At 55.9% G+C, this 22,162-nt stretch overlaps 2 protein-coding genes across 6 annotated transcripts in view; one reads left to right on the top strand and one right to left on the bottom strand.

Moving 5' to 3' along the window:
* Positions 1-4,057: 4,057 nt before the first annotated feature.
* Positions 4,058-7,305, top strand: ISLR (immunoglobulin superfamily containing leucine rich repeat). Of its 2 annotated transcripts, none has more exons than XM_003811120.4 (2): positions 4,058-4,453; positions 5,285-7,305. In XM_003811120.4, exon 2 carries the CDS (start codon positions 5,293-5,295, stop codon positions 6,577-6,579), a length of 1,287 nt encoding a protein of 428 aa, XP_003811168.1. In that variant the 5' UTR covers positions 4,058-4,453; positions 5,285-5,292; the 3' UTR covers positions 6,580-7,305. The 2 variants fall into 2 exon arrangements, with proteins under 2 accessions (XP_003811168.1, XP_014197033.1); XM_014341547.4 differs by lacking the exon at positions 4,058-4,453 and adding an exon at positions 4,729-5,087.
* A 2,524-nt stretch (positions 7,306-9,829) lies between these two features.
* STRA6 (signaling receptor and transporter of retinol STRA6) overlaps positions 9,830-22,162 on the bottom strand; it is a 30,265-nt gene continuing 17,932 nt past the window's right edge. For 3 of the 4 annotated variants that reach the window (XM_003811116.5, XM_003811113.5, XM_024925706.4), the window contains exons 9-19: positions 21,798-21,865; positions 21,541-21,617; positions 21,214-21,275; positions 19,492-19,654; positions 15,344-15,419; positions 14,220-14,353; positions 12,708-12,825; positions 12,526-12,627; positions 11,659-11,822; positions 11,146-11,301; positions 9,830-10,607 (exon numbers count right to left, since the gene is read on the bottom strand). In XM_003811116.5, coding sequence (XP_003811164.1) covers positions 10,444-10,607; positions 11,146-11,301; positions 11,659-11,822; positions 12,526-12,627; positions 12,708-12,825; positions 14,220-14,353; positions 15,344-15,419; positions 19,492-19,654; positions 21,214-21,275; positions 21,541-21,617; positions 21,798-21,865 — 1,284 coding nt within the window. In that variant the 3' untranslated portion in view covers positions 9,830-10,443. The remainder of the gene's footprint in view (positions 10,608-11,145; positions 11,302-11,658; positions 11,823-12,525; positions 12,628-12,707; positions 12,826-14,219; positions 14,354-15,343; positions 15,420-19,491; positions 19,655-21,213; positions 21,276-21,540; positions 21,618-21,797; positions 21,866-22,162) is intronic. The other variant, XM_003811115.5, reaches the window with a different exon arrangement.

Here is a 22,162-nt window from a genome sequence, read left to right on the forward strand (position 1 = left end):
GGTCAGAGATCCTGCGAAGAGGGGAGAGGCCCTCATGCCCAAGTGGTGGGAAGGGGTGGAGGAGAATGGGGAGGAAATGGGAGTGAGGCCACCCCAGGTAAGGTCAGCTGCAACCTCTGGGCTAGGGTGACGCCAGAAGAGAAGATAGGGCCTGCAGTGCCTCTCCCCCATCCACAGCCCTGGGTGCACATGCCACGAGCTCCTGCTCACTCCACCTCACATCCCCACACTTGTGCCTGAACAACACACACACATGGAGAATAGTCACAGGCTCACCTTTCACATGCATGCACACAGAAATTGTGCATGAACACACGCATGCACACGGGCCCCTTGTGTTAGTGTAGACATTTTTGAGAATTCTAAACAGGCAGAATATAGGGGCCAAAGGACTTTAGACCAACTCTCACGTATGACAGAGGCACTAAGGCCTAGAAAAAGGAAGCCTCATAATTTGGTGACCTAGGCAGATCACTCTATGTCCCCCCATGCATGTGCGTGTTGTGCGCGCGCACACACACACACACACACGCACGCAGTCCCACCAGCTGTCCAAAGCTCCTTCCATAACCCTATCTTCTCAACAGCCTCTCTCTCCCAGGACACCCACAGGTTTAACCAAGTCCCACCAGGAGTGCGCCGAGTTTCCTCCCAGCTATTCCAGCAGGCTGCTGCGGGGAATACAGTGTCGGGACCAAGACAGACTCTGCCCCTCTTGGTGGGATGGCTACAGCCCACAACCACAGCTGACCACAGCAGCCCCCGACTGCCTCTCTCCTCTCAGAGCCTGTTTCCGGGTTCAGACCTTCTTCCTCCATCTCTCTTTCTGGGTCTTTCTCCCTTGCTTCCTTTCTCTACCTCCAGAAAGGAGGCTGTGATTCTCTGTTTTTCCCTCTCTTTCCTGGTGTCTCTCTCATTTCTCTGTTTCTCTCCAGTTTTCTGTCTCTGCTGGGCTTGTCCCTCTCGCTCCATCTTCTCATCAGGATCTTTTTTTTGCCTTCCAGGAAAAGCTGACGTGGTGCCCCTGGTCAGTGGGAGTGAGGCCTTCTGGGGTGGGGGAGTCCTGGTTGAGCAGCCACAGCTGGGGTGCGGCTGGCGCCCTGGCTGGGGGCAGCAGGAGCAGGAGCGGAGCGAGAGGCAGCGGAATGGGAGGAGAGGGGCTGGACCTCTGCAGGCAGGAAGGGGAGCAGGGGGAAAGAAAAACTGTGGGAGGAAGTGAGCCCCCCTCCCCTGCTAGGGTGACCAACTGTACTTGTTTGCTGAGACTGTCTCGATTTTAGCATGGAAAGTCCCATGTCCCAGAAAACCCATCAGTTCCAGGTGAACCAGGACTGTTGGCTGGTCACCCTACAAGCTGCCAGGGACCCACAGGAGACAGGGCCAGGACTCACAGGAGGGGCTCCCAAGCTTGGCCTCCTAGTTCTGGGGACAGTCAGGGCCGCACATACTCACCAAGGGTCCCCTTCTCAGGCCTGAGCCCAATTTAGAGGAGGCCAGGAGAGGGGAGATGGCAGCCCAGACAGCCCACAGGAAGCTCCCAGGCTGAAAAGATCAGGGAGCCTGACTTCTGACTTGTCTCCCTGCCTGCTGGCATGATCTCCTGTGAGGTGGGCTTTACAGAAAGAACTTGAGCTCTGACAGCAAGAGAAGAGCAGAGGGGCAACCCAGGAGGTCATACGCCCCATCCTCAGAGGCCTGCACAACTGCTCCTGGGCTCTGCTGAGGGGCGGGCCCACCTGTCCCACTGTGAGACACCTTGGAGAGTCAATGGTCCTTGGCTGAGGTCCTGGCGGCCTTATTGTCCTTCCTGGTGGAAGCGGGTATGGCCACACCTTGCAGGCAGTGGCAGGACCTGAGCAGACCAGGAAGATACATCAGTGACCAGCACACGCAGTCTCATTTCTGCCCAGGTGGGCTGGTCCCTCCCACTTTTCCCGCCCTCAGCCCCCCACATCTGTTTTGAGGTGGGAGTCTGAGCTTAGTGTTTGGCTGTCATTAAGGTCTTAGGTAGGGAATGAGGGGACAGACTCCCTGCCCCCAGAAGGCTGCTGACATACTCACCCACCCAACAGAGCATGGGTCTCCTACACTGTATGAAATATTCTCTAAAATGTCTTGGGCATGCCCCTTCCCTAGCCTGGGCCCAAAGGCCCTATCTGTAAGTTGATGAGGAGATGAAGTGGGTGAGCTCTAAAATGCTTCCTTCTGATGACCACCCAACTTGTCCATCATGCCATGAAGGGGGCGCTTACTGAGTGTCTTCCCTGTGCTGGAGATCAATAGCACCTGGGAAGTTAAGGCCTCTGCCCTCAGTGGGCTTCCTCTCTAGTAAGGGTCGCACATTAAGCACGCATGAATAAATAATCACAGCTTATAGGAGGAGCTATGAAGAAAAGTCAGGAATGTCTGAGAGAACAGTCACTGGGAACTGAGGGCTGAGGAGGTGCTTGCACTCTGACCCTGATGTGCTTGCAAGGAGGGAGGTGGGGTGGGAACTATGAGCTCCTCAGAGCACCCTGGAGGTAAAGCTGGTGGCACAGACTTTGTGCAGGTGAGGGTGTGTGTATGGGCTGTGCAGAACATAGTGAAGCCCCCTCCACCAGGAAGCCCTCCCTGACTGACACTGAGGTCACTGAGTCTCCCCTCTGGTTTACTGAACCCTGGATGTGTTTCTTGCAGCCTCTGGTTGACCCACCAAATTCAGGACTTTCCTAGAAATTCTCCAGCACGGTCAGGATGATGCAAGAGAGGGCTTCCTCTGCAGGAGAAAGAGAGGGGGCTCTCCATTGGACCATAATAATATCCTCAGCATCAGACTCAGGTGTTTTGCAGGCAGCATGCTGGGGACTTCTGTGGCCTTGCTTGGTGACAGGGAATGGGGTGTGATGAGCTGGGGCAGGCTTCCTGGGGATGCTTTCAGCCAAAGATGAGCCCTGTCTGCCCTTGGCCCTGCTGAGAGGGTAAGTTGAGTCATGAGCAGAATTCAGCCAGTTATCAGATGGAAGGCCAAGGAAGCTTGGGGAGGGCTACTGAGGGGATACGGTAGGCTTGTCTGTGGAGAGCAAAATTCTTCAGTCTACAAAGTTCTTTTCTGGGCTCCTTCATCTTTCGGTTTCTCTTCCAGCTCCCTCGTTTTGGGCCTCTTTTGTTTCCCCATTCCCCTCCCCTGGGCCTTCCCGTTTGGAAAAGGGGTCACATATCCTCACCCTGGAGGCGTCTGCCCCTTCCACACAGTTGGTGTTGGAACAGTGGAGCTCAGAGAGGCCGATGCTGACCGCGTAGATGTCCAGCACCAACAGTGGGATTTTGGGCCCTGTGGGGGACACAGAGAGAACTCTCCGGGAGTGCGGCCCCTTGGCCTCCCCTCTGGGTGCCCAGTGGGCAGTGGGCCTGGGTGGCTCAGAATCCCAGCCAGGAGCACTGAAGGTCAGCAGGCTCCCGCCCTGAGTTTTCTGAGCCAGGCCTCCCTGTTTCCTCCCCAGCCAGTGGGGAGCGCAGTGAGGGGCGGGGCCTGGAGTCTTGGGAGCTCCCTGGACAACAACATGCATTTAGCGCAGCTCAGTCTCAGAGCCAGCAGGATATGTTTTCTTAAAAAAAAAAAAAAAATGCCTAACATCTTGGCTTTCACTGAAGGGTTGGTATCTGCTTTGTACACTTTGGCCTTCTTGGCTTTTCACTGAAACACACACACATGGATGCACACTCACTTCCACACACAAACCCACACCAAGACAGACACACTCATACACACACACACACACTCACACACAAACTCATGTACATGGTTTCATACCCACATCCATGCAAACACACATACAAATCCAGGCACACACAGAAATACGCACCCTCACACCCACAAACTTGTACACACACACACACGTATACACACCAACACACATACAACCCTGGCTTGGACAAAAGCTTCCCGTTTTTTCTTGTTTGAAGCGGAAATCTCCCACCTTCCATGAGATTCAATTTCTCGCCCTTCCCCCGCTAAAATCCTCCTGGCCCCATCATTTCTTGGGTCCTTTCCAGACAGTGCTGTGTCTTTAAGGAAGTTGAAGCTGCTAAAAGTGAGTGAGAGAGAGAGAAAAAACACAACCCAAAAAAATTTGGCATCTCTTCCCCCCTCAAGTTTCTGGTGTCACTTATGAAACACAGGTCCTTGTTGCTGCAGAGAAGCAGTTGTTTTGCTGGAAGGAGGGAGTGCGCGGGCTGCCCCGGGCTCCTCCCTGCCACCTCCTCTCAGTGGATGGTTCCAGGCACCCTGTCTGGGGCAGGGAGGGCACAGGCCTGCACATCGAAGGTGGGGTGGGACCAGGCTGCCCCTCGCCCCAGCATCCAAGTCCTCCCTTGGGCGCCCGTGGCCCTGCAGACTCTCAGGGCTAAGGTCCTCTGTTGCTTTTTGGTTCCACCTTAGAAGAGGCTCCGCTTGACTAAGAGTAGCTTGAAGGTAAGCCAGTGGGGAGGAGGGCTCCAGGGCCAGCGGCGGGAGCGGGAGGCCTGTTGGACATACGGGCTGGTTCCCTCTTGGTCCATCCCTGCTGGTCTGAGGTGCGTGGGACAATCCCTAGCTTGGAGCCGTCCAGGGGGCATCTGCTTCTTCCACAACCCACAACTGAGGCCCCAGAAATCCCAGCTGCGTTTGGGCTGAGCCTCTGGCCTCACCCAAGTCAGCTGAGAGGTCCTGGTGGGGGTTTATTTAGGCAGCTGCCTGGCTAAGTTTGAACAGAACAGGCCACGGGTGTGATTCCACAGAAAAGGCCTGGTGTCTGCTGCGGTCATGGCCGGAGGAGCGGGAGAGGGCGGGTGGAGTGGATGGGGGTGGTGTGCACTGCACAAGGGGCCTTGTCTGGGCCAGGGCAAAGCATACCTATGGGGGGCTCCGGTGGGAGGGACTGCGGCCAGGATGTGGGAGGGCAGGGGGAGGTTCTGCAAAGTGCTGGGGGAGGGGGGTGGCTGGAAAACAGATTTCAAGTCATAAAGTCAGCTAGGAACAGGCCGAGGCAGGGAGAACTCTCCACTCGGAGGAGGAGCTGGGGTCCTCTTCCATCCTGTCTTCATCCTGCCTGGCTGCGTGACCTCGGGCAAGTCTCCGCCCTTCTCTTGGCCTCAGTTTCTCCTTCCGTAGGATGGGGGCGGTGGGCTAGGTGGTGTTGGGCTTTAGCTGGGTTATGTGGGACAGGGCCTCCTGATGGGAAAGAGCTCTGGCTGGGCTTGTGGGAGGAATGAGTCCCTTTGGCGGGTTCTCGGGATCCCCTGGGTGACATGCCTTTCTCTGCAGGAGGCACCATGCAGGAGCTGCATCTGCTCTGGTGGGCGCTTCTCCTGGGCCTGGCACAGGCCTGCCCTGAGCCCTGTGACTGTGGGGAAAAGTATGGCTTCCAGATCGCCGACTGTGCCTACCGCGACCTAGAATCCGTGCCGCCTGGCTTCCGGGCCAATGTGACTACACTGAGCCTGTCAGCCAACCGGCTGCCAGGCTTGCCGGAGGGTGCCTTCAGGGAGGTGCCCCTGCTGCAGTCACTGTGGCTGGCACACAATGAGATCCGCACGGTGGCCGCCGGAGCCCTGGCCTCTCTGAGCCATCTCAAGAGCCTGGACCTCAGCCACAATCTCATCTCTGACTTTGCCTGGAGCGACCTGCACAACCTCAGTGCCCTCCAATTGCTCAAGATGGACAGCAACGAGCTGACCTTCATCCCCCGCGACGCCTTCCGCAGCCTCCGTGCTCTGCGCTCGCTGCAACTCAACCACAACCGCTTGCACACATTGGCCGAGGGCACCTTCACCCCGCTCACCGCGCTGTCCCACCTGCAGATCAACGACAACCCCTTCGACTGCACCTGCGGCATCGTGTGGCTCAAGACATGGGCCCTGACCACGGCCGTGTCCATCCCAGAGCAGGACAACATCGCCTGCACCTCACCCCATGTGCTCAAGGGTACGCCGCTGAGCCGCCTGCCGCCACTGCCATGCTCGGCGCCCTCAGTGCAGCTCAGCTACCAACCCAGCCAGGATGGTGCTGAGCTGCGGCCTGGCTTTGTGCTGGCACTGCACTGTGATGTGGACGGGCAGCCGGCCCCTCAGCTTCACTGGCACATCCAGATACCCAGTGGCATTGTGGAGATCACCAGCCCCAATGTGGGCACTGATGGGCGTGCCCTGCCTGGCACCCCTGTGGCCAGCTCCCAGCCGCGCTTCCAGGCCTTTGCCAATGGCAGCCTGCTTATCCCCGACTTTGGCAAGCTGGAGGAAGGCACCTACAGCTGCCTGGCCACTAATGAGCTGGGCAGTGCTGAGAGCTCAGTGGACGTGGCACTGGCCACGCCCGGTGAGGGTGGTGAGGACACACTGGGGCGCAGGTTCCATGGCAAAGCGGTTGAGGGAAAGGGCTGCTATACGGTTGACAACGAGGTGCAGCCATCAGGGCCAGAGGACAATGTGGTCATCATCTACCTCAGCCGTGCTGGGAACCCTGAGGCTGCAGTCGCAGAAGGGGTCCCTGGGCAGCTGCCCCCAGGCCTGCTCCTGCTGGGCCAAAGCCTCCTCCTCCTCTTCTTCCTCACCTCCTTCTAGCCCCACCCAGGGCTTCCCTAACTCCTCCCCTTGCCCCTACCAATGCCCCTTTAAGTGCTGCAGGGGTCTGGGGTTGGCAACTCCTGAGGCCTGCATGGGTGACTTCACATTTTCCTACCTCTCCTTCTAATCTCTTCTAGAGCACCTGCTATCCCCAACTTCTAGACCTGCTCCAAACTAGTGACTAGGATAGAATTTGATCCCCTAACTCACTGTCTGCGGTGCTCATTGCTGCTAACAGCATTGCCCGTGCTCTCCTCTCAGGGGCAGCATGCTAACAGGGCGATGTCCTAATCCAACTGGGAGAAGCCTCAGTGGTGGAATTCCAGGCACTGTGACTGTCAAGCTGGCAAGGGCCAGGATTGGGGGAATGGAGCTGGGGCTTAGCTGGGAGGTGGTCCGAAGCAGACAGGGAATGGGAGAGGAGGATGGGACGTAGACAGTGGCTGGTATGGCTCTGAGGCTCCCTGGGGCCTGCTCAAGCTCCTCCTGCTCCTTGGTGTTTTCTGATGACTTGGGGGCTTCGGAGTCCCTTTGTCCTCATCTGAGACTGAAATGTGGGGATCCAGGATGGCCTTCCTTCCTCTTACCCTTCCTCCCTCAGCCTGCACCCTCTATCCTGGAACCTGTCCTCCCTTTCTCCCCAACTATGCATCTGTTGTCTGCTCCTCTGCAAAGGCCAGCCAGCTTGGGAGCAGCAGAGAAATAAACAGCATTTCTGATGCCCCTCCGTGTCTGCCTGGAATTTTGTCTGGATCTAGGAGCCCCTGCTGGGAGATAGGATCAGGAGCTGAAGAGTCAGGGCAGCCAGCCTGCCTGCCCACAGTGGCAGGGGCCTCTGAGACTCCAACAGACTGTGGAGGCACAGGAGGGCTGGCCCGATGCTGTGTCAGGGGCTGGGCCTTGCGGTGAGCTGAGCTGCAGATGTTCCCTTCCTCCAAACCATCCCACAGCTGGGGGCAGGAGCCTGGGGTGGCTGGCGACCCTGAGCAGTGCCTGATGTCAGCAGTGGCTTCAAGAGAGGCATTTTGGAAACGTGCAAGGAAATGGAAGTGCCTGGGTGGTAGCTCCTCTTCCCTGTCCTGCTCCTGGAAGAGATGTTAGGAATGAAGAGGAAAGAGGGGACAGGTGGGGCAAGATGGAGACAGATGAGGAGAAGGGGACACAGGACAGAGGAGGAGAAAGCCCCAGAGAGACTGGGAATAAGAGAACATATTTACACATTTGAGGGAGAAACCAGGGGGGAAACAAATCGTACTTATCTTTCTCCCAAAGAAGAAATGGTATTCCAAGAGGAAAGTCCAAATGAGGACTGCAGATTCCCTGTAGGAATCTTTCCCCACAGAGCAGGTGAATCAGTAACTGGCCTGGGCCGTGTGTGTGTGTACAGCAACCTGAGCCGTGCGTGTGTGTGTGTGTGTGTGTGTACAGCAACCTTCAGCCTCTCCAGATGAGGAGCATAAGGATGAGGTCCTAACCTGGAGACTCTGCACAACCTCCTATCTGTGCCAGGCAGGATATACGTCTTCCTACTGCCTCTATCCCATCCCTTTCAAGATCGAGGATGCTGCATGCAGAGACAATGGCCTGGGGGAGAGGCTCTGTGGCCTTTCTCCAGAGCTCCCAGAACTGCTGAGCTCAGCAAAGTGGAGGCAGGAGGCTAAGGAGTCTGGGGTAGCAGCTGTGAGCCTTGGCTGCTGGCCAGCCCCATTCCCTCCCTCCTGGTCCACATACAGCACCTCCCCCTGCCCACTCTCCCCTCATCAACTTGCAGCTCCTGCTGAGCTGATGTCACCAGCAGCATGTATCAAGAATGACTCCTAATCTAAAATAAAAGTTGAAAAAAATGACTCACGTCTGGTGGAAAACAGCAGGATGGAGCCAAATTCCAAGCGCTAGGCCACCTTGGGTAAGTCATTGCCCACGTCTGGGCTTCAGTTGCCTCAAAAACCAAATGACATGGTAGGACTGGGTGCTACTTCATGGTCCAATAGACTCTGATTGCCTAAGGCTTGATATTCTCAGCCTGACTTGGACATCCCTGGCTCCATTCCCAGCTGAGTGGCTTGGCTTCTTGGAGTAGGACATGGACCTAAGACCTAACACAGGGAATGGCTGTGCCTTGAGTGGACTAGCTGCTCCCCTGCTTTAAGGTCTTCCGTGGTCCCCACTGCACTCCAGGTAAAGCCTGAATTCCCCACTTAGAGCCTCTCTGACCTGCTCCTCCAACAAGCGCACCCTTCCTTCCTCTTCTTGGAACAGCTATTTAATTGTTCCCTTAATGTTCCATGGTGTGCCATCCTCTGCACCTTTGCTTATACTGTTCCCTCCGCCCAGGCACCCTTTCCCTGTTCTTCATTTGGCTAAGTCAGTCTTTGAGAGTGGGCTCTGGCATCACCACCTCCAGAAAGCCTTCCTGGATGTTCCCCCATCCCCAATGTGAACAGGCCCCCCTTCTCTGGGAACCTGGATTCTCCTCCCCTGAGACCCTGTTAGTTGCTGAAACAAGGTCAGGAAGCCTTTTTCAACGGGCTGCAGTGGGATCACAGTGTGCCCTCTTTGGCCTCCTCGGGGCAGCCTTGAAAGTGGGTTTCAGGTCCCTGACCCCACCCCTGGCTTTATAGGTATTTGAGGCTGTAGCAGGAACCTGAGCTTGGGGCAGGGGACTGTTGATCTCCACTAACTGTGCAGGCATTTCTCAAGGCCCTGCTGACCTAGATCTGTAGGGTGGCCACATCTTCCTACCCTCTGTAGCCCCCAGCCCCTCAGTGGACCCAGGACATGTTCTTTATTCATATACCCCGCCCTCCACCTCCACCAAGCCCCCAGCAGGGAAAAGACCCCAGTCTGTCTCCACCCTCCTTTCCCCTCCGTATTCTCATTCTCCTCCCATCAGGACAGCCTACGCTCTGTCCCCCCACGTGACACGCCCCTTCCTGCCTCCACACCTGGAGTCACACTGCTTCCCCAGCATTCCTGAAGTCGCTTCTCCTCCCCAGATCCTGCCCCTTCTTCAAGACCCAGAATAAGTCCCAATTCCAAAGCCAGCATCCACATGGCTCAGGGGTGGCATCATAGGGTCCCCAGTCTCTTTGCCACCCAAAAGGATGCAGCTATGGGTTCTGCCTTCCACCCTGTGTCTGGCCCAGCATGTGACCAGAACACCCCAAGCCCCATCCCCATCAATGCACAGTGTTCCTGACAGTGTAGGCGGGGTTTTCCCTGCATACCCCTCCCGCTATGAGGACAGTTTCTCAGGAACAAGTTTATTGCAGGGAACACACTAACCTCTTTCATAATAGCCAAAGGCATAAAAACTACAAAAATATCTGGCTCTCGAGTGTGGGCAGCTCAGTGTGGGACCTGGTCTGAGTCATGACTTGGGCTGCCCTGCAGGCCAGAGGCCCGGGAGCTTTCCAGCCACTCCGCAGAGAGGTCCGTGGCGCTGAGGGGGTGAGGAAGTGCCTTGGCTGCTTCCACAGCGTGAAGGCCAAGGCCGAGGTGGAGCTGGGCTGGAGTGGTTCCAGAGAAGGCTTCATCGAGGCCCTTCAAGGCTGATGGCAGAGCCAGGGCAGGGAGACGCCTGGATGTGGCTGCCCTGGCTCGACTGGCTCCTGGACCAAGGCCCTAACCCACCAGTTTCTTTCTCCAGAACCCCTGCTGGCTCTCCCATAGCCAAGTGGGTGGAGCAGAGCCCTCCTGAGGCTCCCAGTGCAGACAGACCTCCACCCAACCACGGTGATCCGGAGGACCTGCTGGCTGCATGGCTGGCGTGATGCTGGGAGGAGAGCCGGGGAGGGAGGAGGATGGTAGGCAGGAACATGCCTCAGCACAGATGGGCAGGTGGGTTGACCTTCCCTGCCCTCAGGGCTGGGCACCATTGGCACCCAACAGGGCCGTCTTGCGGAAGACCTGCAGGGTTGGGTTGTGCAGCAGCGTGTAGGCCAGACCCCAGCGAGCCCTGCCGCGGCTGGCCCTGGGCCTAGCTCCCTTGGCCATGGAGTCCTTTGTCTGTAGCAGCTGCATCCCTGAGAGAGACGGACTTTCTGTGAGTAACTCAACAAACACCCAGCCAACCCTCCCTGGCCCTCAGACCTGATCAGAGAGCCTGAAAATCCCAGGCGTGTGCAGGTCGTGAGGCTTAGGATGTCCCCTGCAGGCAGCACATGGAAGTGGGGGGTGAGGTCTGTGGATGGACTGGAAGCTGGGTGGGACAAGGGTCTGGAGCTGGCTTAGTGTCCCCTCCCTACACACACTTCTGGGCAGAAGGAAAGGAGGAGTCATACTCCCTGCCCCAAGGGAGAAGTGGGGGCAGTGACGGAGCCCCTTAGGAAGGCAGCTGTTTCATTCTCTCTGTGTGCACACATATGGTGTGTGTATGTGTGTGTTCATATCATGGAAAAAATTACCCTGAGATCAGACCAGGAGGGGTGACCAAAGGCAGCCAAGGAAGAGAGGAAGTGAGAATTTTCCTGGCGCTCACTCTGTGTGCTGGGGAGGGGCACACATCCTTCCTGGAAGAAGCTGGGTAGGCTCTATTCCCCCATTCCCAGTGGGAGGGCGCACCTTCGTCTTCCTCCCCTGGTCTGAGGCTGTCCTGGGGGGCTGCCATGGTCCTGGGTAGGAGGCTCTGCGCTTGCAGGAGCAGGGAGCAGAAGGCTGTCATGGCTGGATGCGACTGACTGACTTCAATCTTCAAGAAGTTTCGGTACGTGTAGTAGCCTGGGGTGGGGTGGCGGATGGCAGTGCTGGGGGAGCAGGGGCCACACTGGAGGCATCCAGACATCCCCTAACACACACACAGGGAGTGCACGTGCACTCCCTGCATCCAAGCATGTCGACACACCAGGCATGTGGCACATTGGCTGCATGGGCACATGTGGACCTGCTAGAACACCCCACATCCACTGCACGTGCTGCAGGGCCACAGGAGGCACAGCACAGGGGCACACAGGTGGCACATGCAGCTACAGGCATCGGTGTGAACTGATCAGCTGGCACGGGCCTGGGGCAGGGCAGATGCCTTCCTCACTGCTTGGGTAGCCTGAGCAATCCTCCAGCCCCGCCCAGTGACCTTACCGGGGTCGAGAGTGGCGGCTCTCGGTGGCAGCAGGCTGAGGTCCATCTGGCCAAGGTGGATGGCGTTGTAGAGGGCAGAGAGGAGCACTCGCCAGGTGGCCACCATGGCACCCACCAGCACATTGAGGGGGAAGAGAAGAAAGGTGGCTGCATAGAGCACTCGCCTAGGATGGGAGAAGAAAGCTGAGGCAGGCCGTTCCCCAGAGCTCCCTCCCCAGGGTCAGTGTCAGACCTGGATGCCCAGAACTGCTGTGTATTTACTGAGTGCCTACCATTTATTGCTATGTCTTCTGTGCACCCCACCCTGGGCAAGGCCTTCTCTCTTTCAACCCACCATGCTGGGAGATGGGAAACTGAGGCCCAGAGAGATTGGGCGACTTAGCCAAGGCTGTCAGCTATTCAGTGGCAGAGCTGGGCTTTAACTCTAGGTCCATCTGAGTCTTTCTATGACCCTGATGCCTCCCACCTCCCTTTTCTGGGTCCCCTGTCTGCTAATTCCAAGTTCCCCTGGGAGCCAAGGTTCTCCCACAGACTTGTCATCTGACAGGGAACTCCCTTGCTACAAAGTGGGGAGGGGCATGGTTTTAAGGAAACAGAGGATCCAGGGGAGAGCAGTACCGATTCCCAAAGCAAGAAAGGTTCACGGGGGTACTTCCAGCCCCATGCCGGGTATGTAGAGAGGTACTTTGGAGTGGGCTGAGCCACTGTCCCTTTTCTCTATGGGTAAGGCAAGCTCTTTCTACTATCATCTGGGTTCCTTGATAGAGAGAAGGGATAGATGGCAGTGGAGGGAGGACACAAAAAGAGAGAGACACCGAAGAAGAGGCTGAGGGCCTGAGGGAGGCACAAGCCCAGATGCCACCTCACCGGTTGGTCAGCTGTGGGTGTCCATCATGAGTCTCCAGGAAGACCCAATGGGCTGCCATGTTCTGCAGGATCACAGCCAGGGCCAAAGTCAGCCAGAAGGGCCTGCCAGTGGGGTGGGGAGGTGGTCGCTGTTAGCGGACCTCTAAGGAGTCCCTGAGCCCTCCATGTCTTGTTTCACTCACCACGAGGACTCCAGGGAACGGAAGAGCAGGAGGTTCCTGCCATGGAGCACAGGCATGAGCACCAGGAAGGCCAGGGCCGTGGTTCCCAGGAAGAAGATGATCTGCTGCACCAGGAGCCCTGCCAGGGGCGGGAGTGGCAGGGAGACAGAAAACAGGTTCTATGAAAACTGGCCATCCCCGCCGCCCCCAGAACCAAGGGCTTTGGGATTGGGCAGGCCTGGTTTTAGATCTCTGCTCTGCCACTGCCTAGCTATGCTGCCTTGAACAAATCACTTTACTTCATTGAGTCTCAGTTTCTTCCTCTGTAAAATGGGGATAATAGTCCCTACCTCAGAGGCTGTTGTAAGGATCCAATGAGATAATGTCTGTGGAAACTCTTAAAATCACAAAATACTTTGCAAATGTTATTTCCCTCCAGTTTCTCCTGAGTTTGAGTTACTGGGGGATAAGGCTACATATTAAACTGATGTTTGCATTCCTTCAAGCCAGAGCCTGGCATACGGTAGGTGCCCAAGGACTGTCTATTGAAATAATCTGGCCAACTGATTAGAGAATGATGCCTACAAAAGGGCCTGGAGGCATAAGGGCTACCAAGAAGAGACGTTATGACTTTTGTCCTAGTAATTCCTCCACTCCTTTACCATCCTTCTCCTCCCGCAAGGAGGTGAGAATGGAAGGAACTGGAGGGAGAGATACAAGGCCCTTGGATGTGCAACCCAGGCCACAGCCCCTCACCATTCAGAGTGCTTTTCTCACTGCAGTACCCAAGGGGAGAGTCAGAAACTTGGAGCTGGTAGGGGTCCTGGAAGGTTATCTGGTCCAACTCTCTCAGGGCAGGACCCCCTTTGCAGACTGCAACAATATCCATGGAACTCTGCTTGCATACCCCCAGTGACAGGGATCTCATTACCTTTGTAGGTAGCCAAATGTGACACAGCCCTTTCTTAAGCTGGAGTGCAGTGGTGCAATCTCGGCTCACTGCAACCTCCACCTCCTGGGTTCAAGCGATTCTCCTGCCTCATCCTCCCGAATAGCTGGAACTGCAGGTGCACACCACCATACCCGGCTAATTTTTGTATTTTTAGTAGAGACGGGGTCTCACCATGTTGGCCAGGCTGGTCTTCATCTCCTGACCTCGTGATCCACCTGCCTCAGCCTCCCAAAGTGCTGGGATTACAGGTGTGAGCCACTGAGCCCAGCCAGGAATGTACCATTTTGAATTTGACACCTCCAGACCTGGGTCCACCCCATGTGAATACCTGGTGGCACCCAGGGTTCATCTCCATGTGGAGGGTACACACTCAATTTCCCGAGGGCTCCTGTACCCCCATCCTGAATAAGCTTCTTAAGGGCAGGGAAGGCAGGGGGGTCCCTCCTTCTTGCTGTTGCCCCAGAGCATTCCCAGACAAACTCTGAGGGCAGTACTTGCTGAGCACTCTTCTCCCCAACTGAGGCCAGTGTCTGAGGGGAGGCCCAGGCCAAGGCTGGGTGTGGCGGGCAAGGGAGGCTCACCAAGGCAGATAAAGGCTGTCTGGTAGGCACTGAAGCTCATCCAACAGAATATGGCTTGGCGGGAGGGATGGGGACTCCGATGCAAGGGACTCAAGTCCAGGGCAGCTCCTCGGTGCAGAGCTCGAAGGTTGGTCCTGGGGTGGGAGCCAGGGAGGCAGAGACCTCAGGGAGCAACACACTCTTCCTAAATCCTCCTCTGGGCCAGCAACTGGCCAAACTCCCAATAGAATTTCAACCCACAGCCATCAGCAGGGAAGCCCAGAACTGTGGGAGCCAGGAGGAGGCCACTAACCCAAGATATCTGGAAGAGGTGATATCTGGGTAGTCTTAAACAGTGAACGAGGAATACAAAATGAGGCAGAAGGCTCAACCTGAGCCAAGTCAGAAAAGTGAGAAACAACAGTGAGAATGGAAGTGACACACAGCACAGCCACCAGGTAAAGAGGCAAGGCAAGCACAGGCTGAGGAGCCTTGAATGCCAGAAGAAGGAGGGGTGACCTGTGGAAAAAGATCCCTGGGAAGAGCTCTGAGGCCTGGCAAGTGCGCAGGAGACATGGGCCAGTTCTCTGACATGGGTAAGTGCTCGGGCTGCCCCTTCCACCTGCCCTGGGCCTTCAGTGCTCCTCACCACTCACTGCTGCAGGGCAAGTAAGGTGGCATGGCGAGACCCGTACCACCTCTCCAGTGTGCTATGCCACCAGGCTACCCCTCACCTACACTCTCACATGGCAGGGCCACCCCAGCCTCTGTTCTCATCCACACAGTCCTCACCTCCTATCTCCTTCCATTCCCAGGCAGGTGCAGCTTCCCCAGGCCACCTTCCCTCTCATCCAGCCCACCCGGTGGCCCCTACTCAGGGGGCAAGCTCCACTAGCTGCCCTGAGTTGGTGGTGCCCTATGTCCCTCACACTCACAGATGTTTCCCCAACCAGACAGGAAGGCCCAAGGGCAGGACCCAGCCCCACCTTCTCCCACTGCAGCGCAGCCACGCACAGGTGGGCTCCATGACAGCCAGGGCCGGCAGAGCCCTTCCCTCCCTCCAGGCCCAGGGCCTCCCCGCAGGCCCACAGGACTCCCACTCCTTCCCCACCTCGGCGCTGGGTGAGCCAGAGTCTGTCACTCACCTGTGTGTCACCAGTGAGCGCATCAGGACCAGGAAGGTGAGTAAGCAGGACAAGACCAAGGCTGAGATGTAGCACACTGGTGGGCAGAGAATGAGCAAAGTGAGAGGTCAGGGTCTGGAGAGTCTCCTGGAGGCCTCAGAACCCCTGCCAGGGTGGTGCCTTGTGGGGAGTTCCCCCTGCCCCAAACTGAACTCTGTGTGGAGGCCTCTTGGCCCCACCCCCAGTTCTCAGATGCAGTGTAAGCCAATGACTTCGGCCACCCCATTCTTCCCAGTGACATACAGTGGCCAAGAGATGAAACCAGCTCTGAGTCTGCAGACCTAGTCCTCACCCTGCTGTTGCTGCTTCTATTGCTGTGGGACCTCCATCCAACCTGGCATCTGCCTCCAGCTTCACTGCTTCTTGGCCATGTGGCCTTCAGGAGGGCACTCCTTCTCCCCAGGCCCCCATTTGCTCGTGAACATACCGCACGCCATTATGCTGCCCAGCTCTCAGGATAATGTGAGCCATAAGGCCCCATCCACGTCTGCACTAATGGTCTTCGTTCAGGGCATAGAGGGTGTGAGTCCACATCGGTGTGGCCTGAGTCCATCAGAATAGGGAGGCAGCCGCTGTCACCCAGCTCCCTCACCCTCTCCCTGGCCATGCACACAATGAGTGTGTGCATCATGGTGTGTCATGAACAAGCCTGGGTGTTTAAGAATTTCAGGGGTGCAGGCTGCAACTCTCCCACCTTACATCCACATCGAGTCTTGCTCTGGACTGTAGCAGCAACCCCGCAAGGTTAGACAGAAGAACTGTTCCCACTGGGCTGAAGAGGAAGCTGAGGCTCAGAGAGAGGGCTTCGCCCAGACAGCCATGCTGCTAGGAATGATAGAGTGAGGTGTGCAACCATTTCTAAGCAGATCCAGAATGAGCCTGAGATGCCTGCACCCTGATCTCATCAGTCAGCCCAGGGAAGTGTTCCTGGTGCCCGTGTCACCACCAGAATCTCAAGGACGGGGAGAGCAAACACAGAAAAGGTGAGTGCTAGTTCCACATAGCCACAGGGATTAGAGTGGTGGATCTCAGCACCGATAGCGCCTTTAGGATCACCTGGAGCTGCTAAAACTCGCCCATAGCCCAGCCTGCACCCAAACCAGTTAAATCAGAATTTCTGTGGGTGGGACCCAGCCTTAGCCTGTGAAAGCAACACTGGTGATTCAGTTTGCAGTCAGGACTGACAGCCACTGCTCTGGGGGCTTTCCAAAGGCAGAGCCTTCATGATTTATTTCCATCAGAAATGAATTGAAATCAACCAACCAACCAATATTTATTGGGTGCCTACTACAGTGGCGATCAAACTTTGCTTGCATGAGAATCACTGGGACTGTGAACCCAACACTTTGGAAGGCTGAGGCGGTGGATCACCTGGGGTCAGGAGTTCGAGACCAGCCGGACCAATATGGTGAAACTCCGTCTCTACTAAAAATACAAAAATTAGCCAGGCCTGGTGGCGGGCCCCTGTAATCCCAGCTACTCGGGAGGCTGAGATGGGAGAATCACTTGAACCTGAGAGACGGAGGTTGCAGTGAGCCGAGATTGTGCCACGGCACTCCAGCCTGGGAGACAGAATGAGACTCCGTCTCAAAACAAAACAAAACAAAACAAAATTAGCCGGGCCTGGTGGTATGTGCCTGTAATCCCAGCTACTCGGGAGGCTGAAATGGGAGAATTGCTTGAACCCAGGAGGTGGAGGTTGCAGTGAGCCGAGATTGCACCACTGCACTCCAGCCTGGGCAACAGAGCACAACTCCCTCTCAAAAGAAAAAAAAAAAATCACTGGGAGGGCTGTTCACTCAAAGAGGCTGGGCCCCACTCTGAGAGTTTCTGATTCAGTAGGTCTGGCACAGGGCTTGAGCAACAGGAATGTTAAAGTCACCAGGTGCTTCCCAGATTCAGCCAGGGCTAAAAATGATGCTACGGAAACCTAGCCCCTTCTGCTGGTCCCTAGCTCCCTCCTCCAGGGCCCTCGCAGGGACACTTTTCTCAGAAGCAAGGTTGGGAGAAAGCACTGTGCATGCATAGCTCCAGCCTCTGTGGTCCCCCTTCTGGAGCCAGCTGGGCTGCAGCGAGGGCACATTCTGGACCATTTGCTGCCAGGAGGTGAACAGCCCGCCTGCTGAGCCTGGCCTGGTGAGTGTACAGGCTAACACAGGGGTGAAGGGTTAGCAGCCCCCTTGGCCACAGGCCTGGCCTTTGATCTCCATCCATCTACCTCCTACCTCTCTCTCCCTCCATTGGTTCCCAACTTGGGCACCCCCAAACCCCAGCACTCACACAATCTTCCTGCTCTTTGCCACCTCTGGGATCCTGTGCCTGCCTTCTTCTGGGCCCTGCTTTGGGGGATAGATCTGTCTTCCCTCATGTGATTGAGGGCCTCAAGGGCAAGTGTTCCTTTTTCACTCCAGCACTCATTTTGCAGTTGGGGAAATTGAGGTCAGGAGAGGTAATGCACTTTGCCCAAGGTCACTCAGCTTGTAAGTGATGGAACAGAGATTCTAATCTAGTTTGCCTGACTCAGTCTGAGCTCTCTGTGAGTGATGCCAGGCTTATGGTCCAAGTGCTGGGTGGCAGTCCTAACAGAAGCTCTGAGCTCAGAAGACATTAGCTCCTTAGGCGAAGGACAGACCAAGGGACACTGGAGCCCAGGTTGCGGGATGGCTTTGGCCGTATCTCTAATCCTCCTGGGCCTCAGTATTCCTCATCTGCAAATTTAAAGAGTAACTGTTGCTCTGTTTGGCCCAAGAAGATTCAAAGTGGGAGCCTTTGAGCTTGGAAACTGCAACATGCAATTAAAAATATAAGACATGATGAGTGGAAGCAGAGTCCTTTGCCCTGGATGTGTCTCATTTTGTCTTTGAGCCTCAATGTCCTGCCCTGTGAGCTGGGATCAATGATGCTGACCTACAGGGTCACTGTGAGCAAGGGTCTGAGGTTGGTTGTGGGCTGACCTGGACCATGTCTGCACCTGCCTATGAACCAGATTGCAACCAGCTCCGAAAATCTTCTGGGAGAGGACATTTTCAGCTCACCCGGAACTTGTCACCTGTCCAGTTTGTTGGCCTCAGCAGCAGTTCCAGGGCAGCCTCTAGTACGGGAACTGAGGTGCTCACGGAGATGGTGGAGGTGGTCAGGGAAGGAAGTGGTCACTCCGTGCACCTCTGCCCACCCCCCACTCCCTGCCCCGCCATGACCAGCATGCCCAGGTCTGTAGGATAAGGATGATGTTAATGGTCAGGTACAGCTGGCGGAGCAGCTACACCTCCACCTGCAACGCTGGCAGCCCACGCTCTGACCACATGTTACTCCTCAGAAGCCGGGGGCCCATCCGTCTCAGCCTGGGGTCCCCAAGTCAGCAGAAGGCGCATGCCTCCTGAGTCCTCAGCACCGGGCTGTGTCCCAAGGTGATGGAGAGGGCCCCCGCCTAGGCTTCAGGAGCCCTGCGTTCTCTTGGCTGCACTCTGCCCTGCTGGATGGCCTCAGGCAAATCCTTCCCCATGTGTCAAGTGGGGACACTTCTCAGTCCCCTCCACAGGGCTGTTGGGAGCGCCCAGGAGGCAGAGTAAGTAGGTGGCTGCAGGAGGCATCAGACCACAGAAGGGGAAGCCAAGATGGTTCCCTGGTTCAGGAGCTCATTGTCAGAGGAGGGAAGGAGAAAGGAGACAGCCCCAAAAGACAGGGAGTGGGGAAGAGAAAGCCTGCGCCCCGCCCAACGCCAGACCCCTGCCACGAGGATTCGCTCAGAAATCCTCACCATCTCCCTTCGCTGTCTCTTCCCTCCTTCCCCACCCTCAGCTCCCCCATCCCATGGCCTTCCTCATCTCCATGCCTGGATAGTTGGTCAGAGACACTGGGGGTGGTGGGGGAAGATGCCACAGAAGCAGGCAAGGGACAGGAGCTGCTGAGATGTCCCTTCAGGTTTCATGGAAGCTCAGAACTGGAAGCGCCAACTGCCACAATTTGGAGATGAGGCAATCGAGACCCAGAGAGAGGAAGGAATGTGTCCAAGGGCCCCCAGTGTGTCCATGGCTGACTAGGGCATAGACCTTGGGTCTCCCCGCTTTCATTCCCCACTGCAGCCCTCAGGGGCTCCCTGGAGGCCTCACCTTCCAGAGCCCACAGATGGTGCTTCACCAGCTCCACCACCTCCTGCTTGTCCTCGGAGAGCACGATTCCAAAGCCGGCCAGCAGGTAGGAGACATCCGTGGTGACCCCTGCCCTCACCTTCTGGATGGTGGGTACCACGCCCACCAGCAGCAGCAGGGCCACCTGGAAGAGCCCCACAGTGAGGGCCCCATCCCAGGAAAGGGTTTTCTGTGCTAACAGCGGAGACGCTGGGGAAGAAACTGGCAGCACACAGGCCCCAGCCACATGCCCATTGCCCATCAGTGTTCTTATCTGCCCCTTAGAGCAGGGATCTCATGCCTCTAAATGAGGACATTACAGACAGGTGCAATCACAGCCTAATAGGCCAAAGGCATGCCTTCGAGCACCGTAACTTCATATGGCCAGCCCTGCGTATCTGTGGGTTCCACATCCACAACCAACCAATTCAATCAAGCGCAGATCAAAAATATTTGGGGAAAAACCCTCAATAAAAAATAACAATTCAATACAAATAATACAAATAAAAAATAATACAGTAGGACAACTTCTTTTTTTTTTTTTTTTTTGAGATGGAGTCTTGCTCTGTGGCCAGGCTGGAGTGCAGCGGCGTGATCTCGGCTCACTGCAACCTCCACCTCCCAGGTTCAAGCGATTCTCCTGCCTCAGCCTCCTGAGTAGCTGGGACTACAGGCCCACGCCACCACAGCCAGCTAATTTTTATATTTTTAGTAGAGACAGGGTTTCACTACATTGGCTGGGATGGTCTCAATCTCTTGACCTCGTGATCCGCCCGCCTCAGCCTCCCAAAGTGCTGGGATTACAGGTGTGAGCCACCACACCCAGACGTAGGACAACTGTTTACATAGCACTTACGTTCGATATTATAAGTACTTTAGAGATAATGAGGTATACTGGAGAATGTGTGTAGGCTATATGCAAATACTACACCATGGTATATCAGAAATTTGAGCCTTTGGATTTTGGTATGGAGGGGTGTTCCTGGAACCAACCCACCTCAGATACTGAGGGATGACTGTGTCTGCACCTCTATCTATTTACCCATCATCTATCTATCTAAACTTTGGAATGTAAAATTTCTGGTTTTTCTATGTTGTGAAAGTAAATGAGCACAGGAATTAAAGCTGGACAGACTTGGATTCAAACTTAGGCTACGCTGAGATATTAGCTGTGCAGAAACTTGGCCAAGTCAAATTCACCTCTCCAAGCTTCCATTCTCCCCATCTGTAAAGTGGAGAATAATCATACCCATCTCCCAGGATTTTAATTGTTGTTGTTGGTTTTTTCGGGGTTTTTTTTTTTCAGAGGTGGTGAGGCAGAGTTTATCAAACATGTTATCTTGCTAAATCTTCCCAATTACTCAAAGAAGAAAATTATTCTATTTTCTCCTTTTTACAGATGAGCTAACAGGTTCAGAGAGGTTATATAACTTGCCCAAGGCCACACAGAGGTAAATAGTGGAGCTAGGATTTAAATTCGTGTTTATGTGGCCTCCAAAATTAATGCTCCGAGTCACTTCGTGAGTCCAAGAGTGAACACCCCTGCCCTTCTGGGTAGGCCAGAACTCCCAAGATGGCCTGCAGCACCTGGTCAGGGTTCTGGATGGAGCACCTGGAGAGCTGGGTTGGGCCGGAACTGCTCCAGGCTTGGGGGTTGAGGGCAGTGCTCCAGAGGCAGATGGCAGTACAGGGTGAGGGACATACCTGGTAAATGGCCGTCCCTGTCAGTGTAGCTGAAAGCACCAGCTTCAGCGGGAGACGGAATCCTGTAGTCCTCAAAGGAAGGAGTGTGGTGAACAGCACCACTCAGGCCCGGGAGCCCTCCTCCCTCCCAAGGGGCCCAGGAAAAGGGCCAGCAGGACCCTGAATGACCAAGGCCAGGCCAGGGTCTTCCCGCTGTCCCAAGCTGGTAGCTGTCCCTCTTGATGACAAGGATTCCGGGGAGCAGGAGCCAGTCCTCCACTGCAGCCATTCTGTGCAAGGGAGGGTTACGTCCCCTGTCACGCTCGGCCTCAGCTCCCAACCCCATACCTGGCTGTGGAGTGTAGATGCAGTGTCTCAAGCAGACGCGGGCCCAGGACAGGAAGCCATGCTTGGAGGTGTGGTAGCTGCAGAAAGACCCAGGCAGGTGCGGGGTCCTCAGGGGAAGCCCATTCCCTGAGGGCCAGCCCCAGAGGCTGGTCATTCTGCCCCTCTGCCCCTGCCATGCTGCCCAGTGCCAGCTTCCCAAGCACGGCTGCTAACCAGCCCAATCCATTGGCCCACAAAGGGTGTGTCAGAGACCCCACCTGCTTCCCAGCTTCTTCCTGCAAAGGAGGTTCCTCAGATATTCCTCAGAGTAGCTGCTCTGCAGCCCCTGTGGAGACAGACAATTGAACAAGCAGATGAGACCTGCCTCGACCCATTCGTGGGTCCCTGGCTCAGGGAACTAGAGTGTTCACCAAGCAGGTGCTCCATAAAAACCTGTTGGCCATGGCGGTGGTGGTGAGTGTGGATGGGGCTGACCTGTGGGGATGAGGTCCGTGCCCTCCAAAGCTTCCCTTTTCTCTCTCACAAATACAAGGCCAGTCTCCTATCAAAGAACCATCAATGCCAGGAAGTTCTTCCTAAGATCTGTCTCCAACTCTCACCTGCTTTACTCAGTCACATCTCT

The sequence above is a fragment of the Pan paniscus genome, chromosome 16 (assembly GCF_029289425.2).
Source record: "Pan paniscus chromosome 16, NHGRI_mPanPan1-v2.0_pri, whole genome shotgun sequence".
Taxonomy (NCBI): Eukaryota; Metazoa; Chordata; class Mammalia; order Primates; family Hominidae; genus Pan; species Pan paniscus.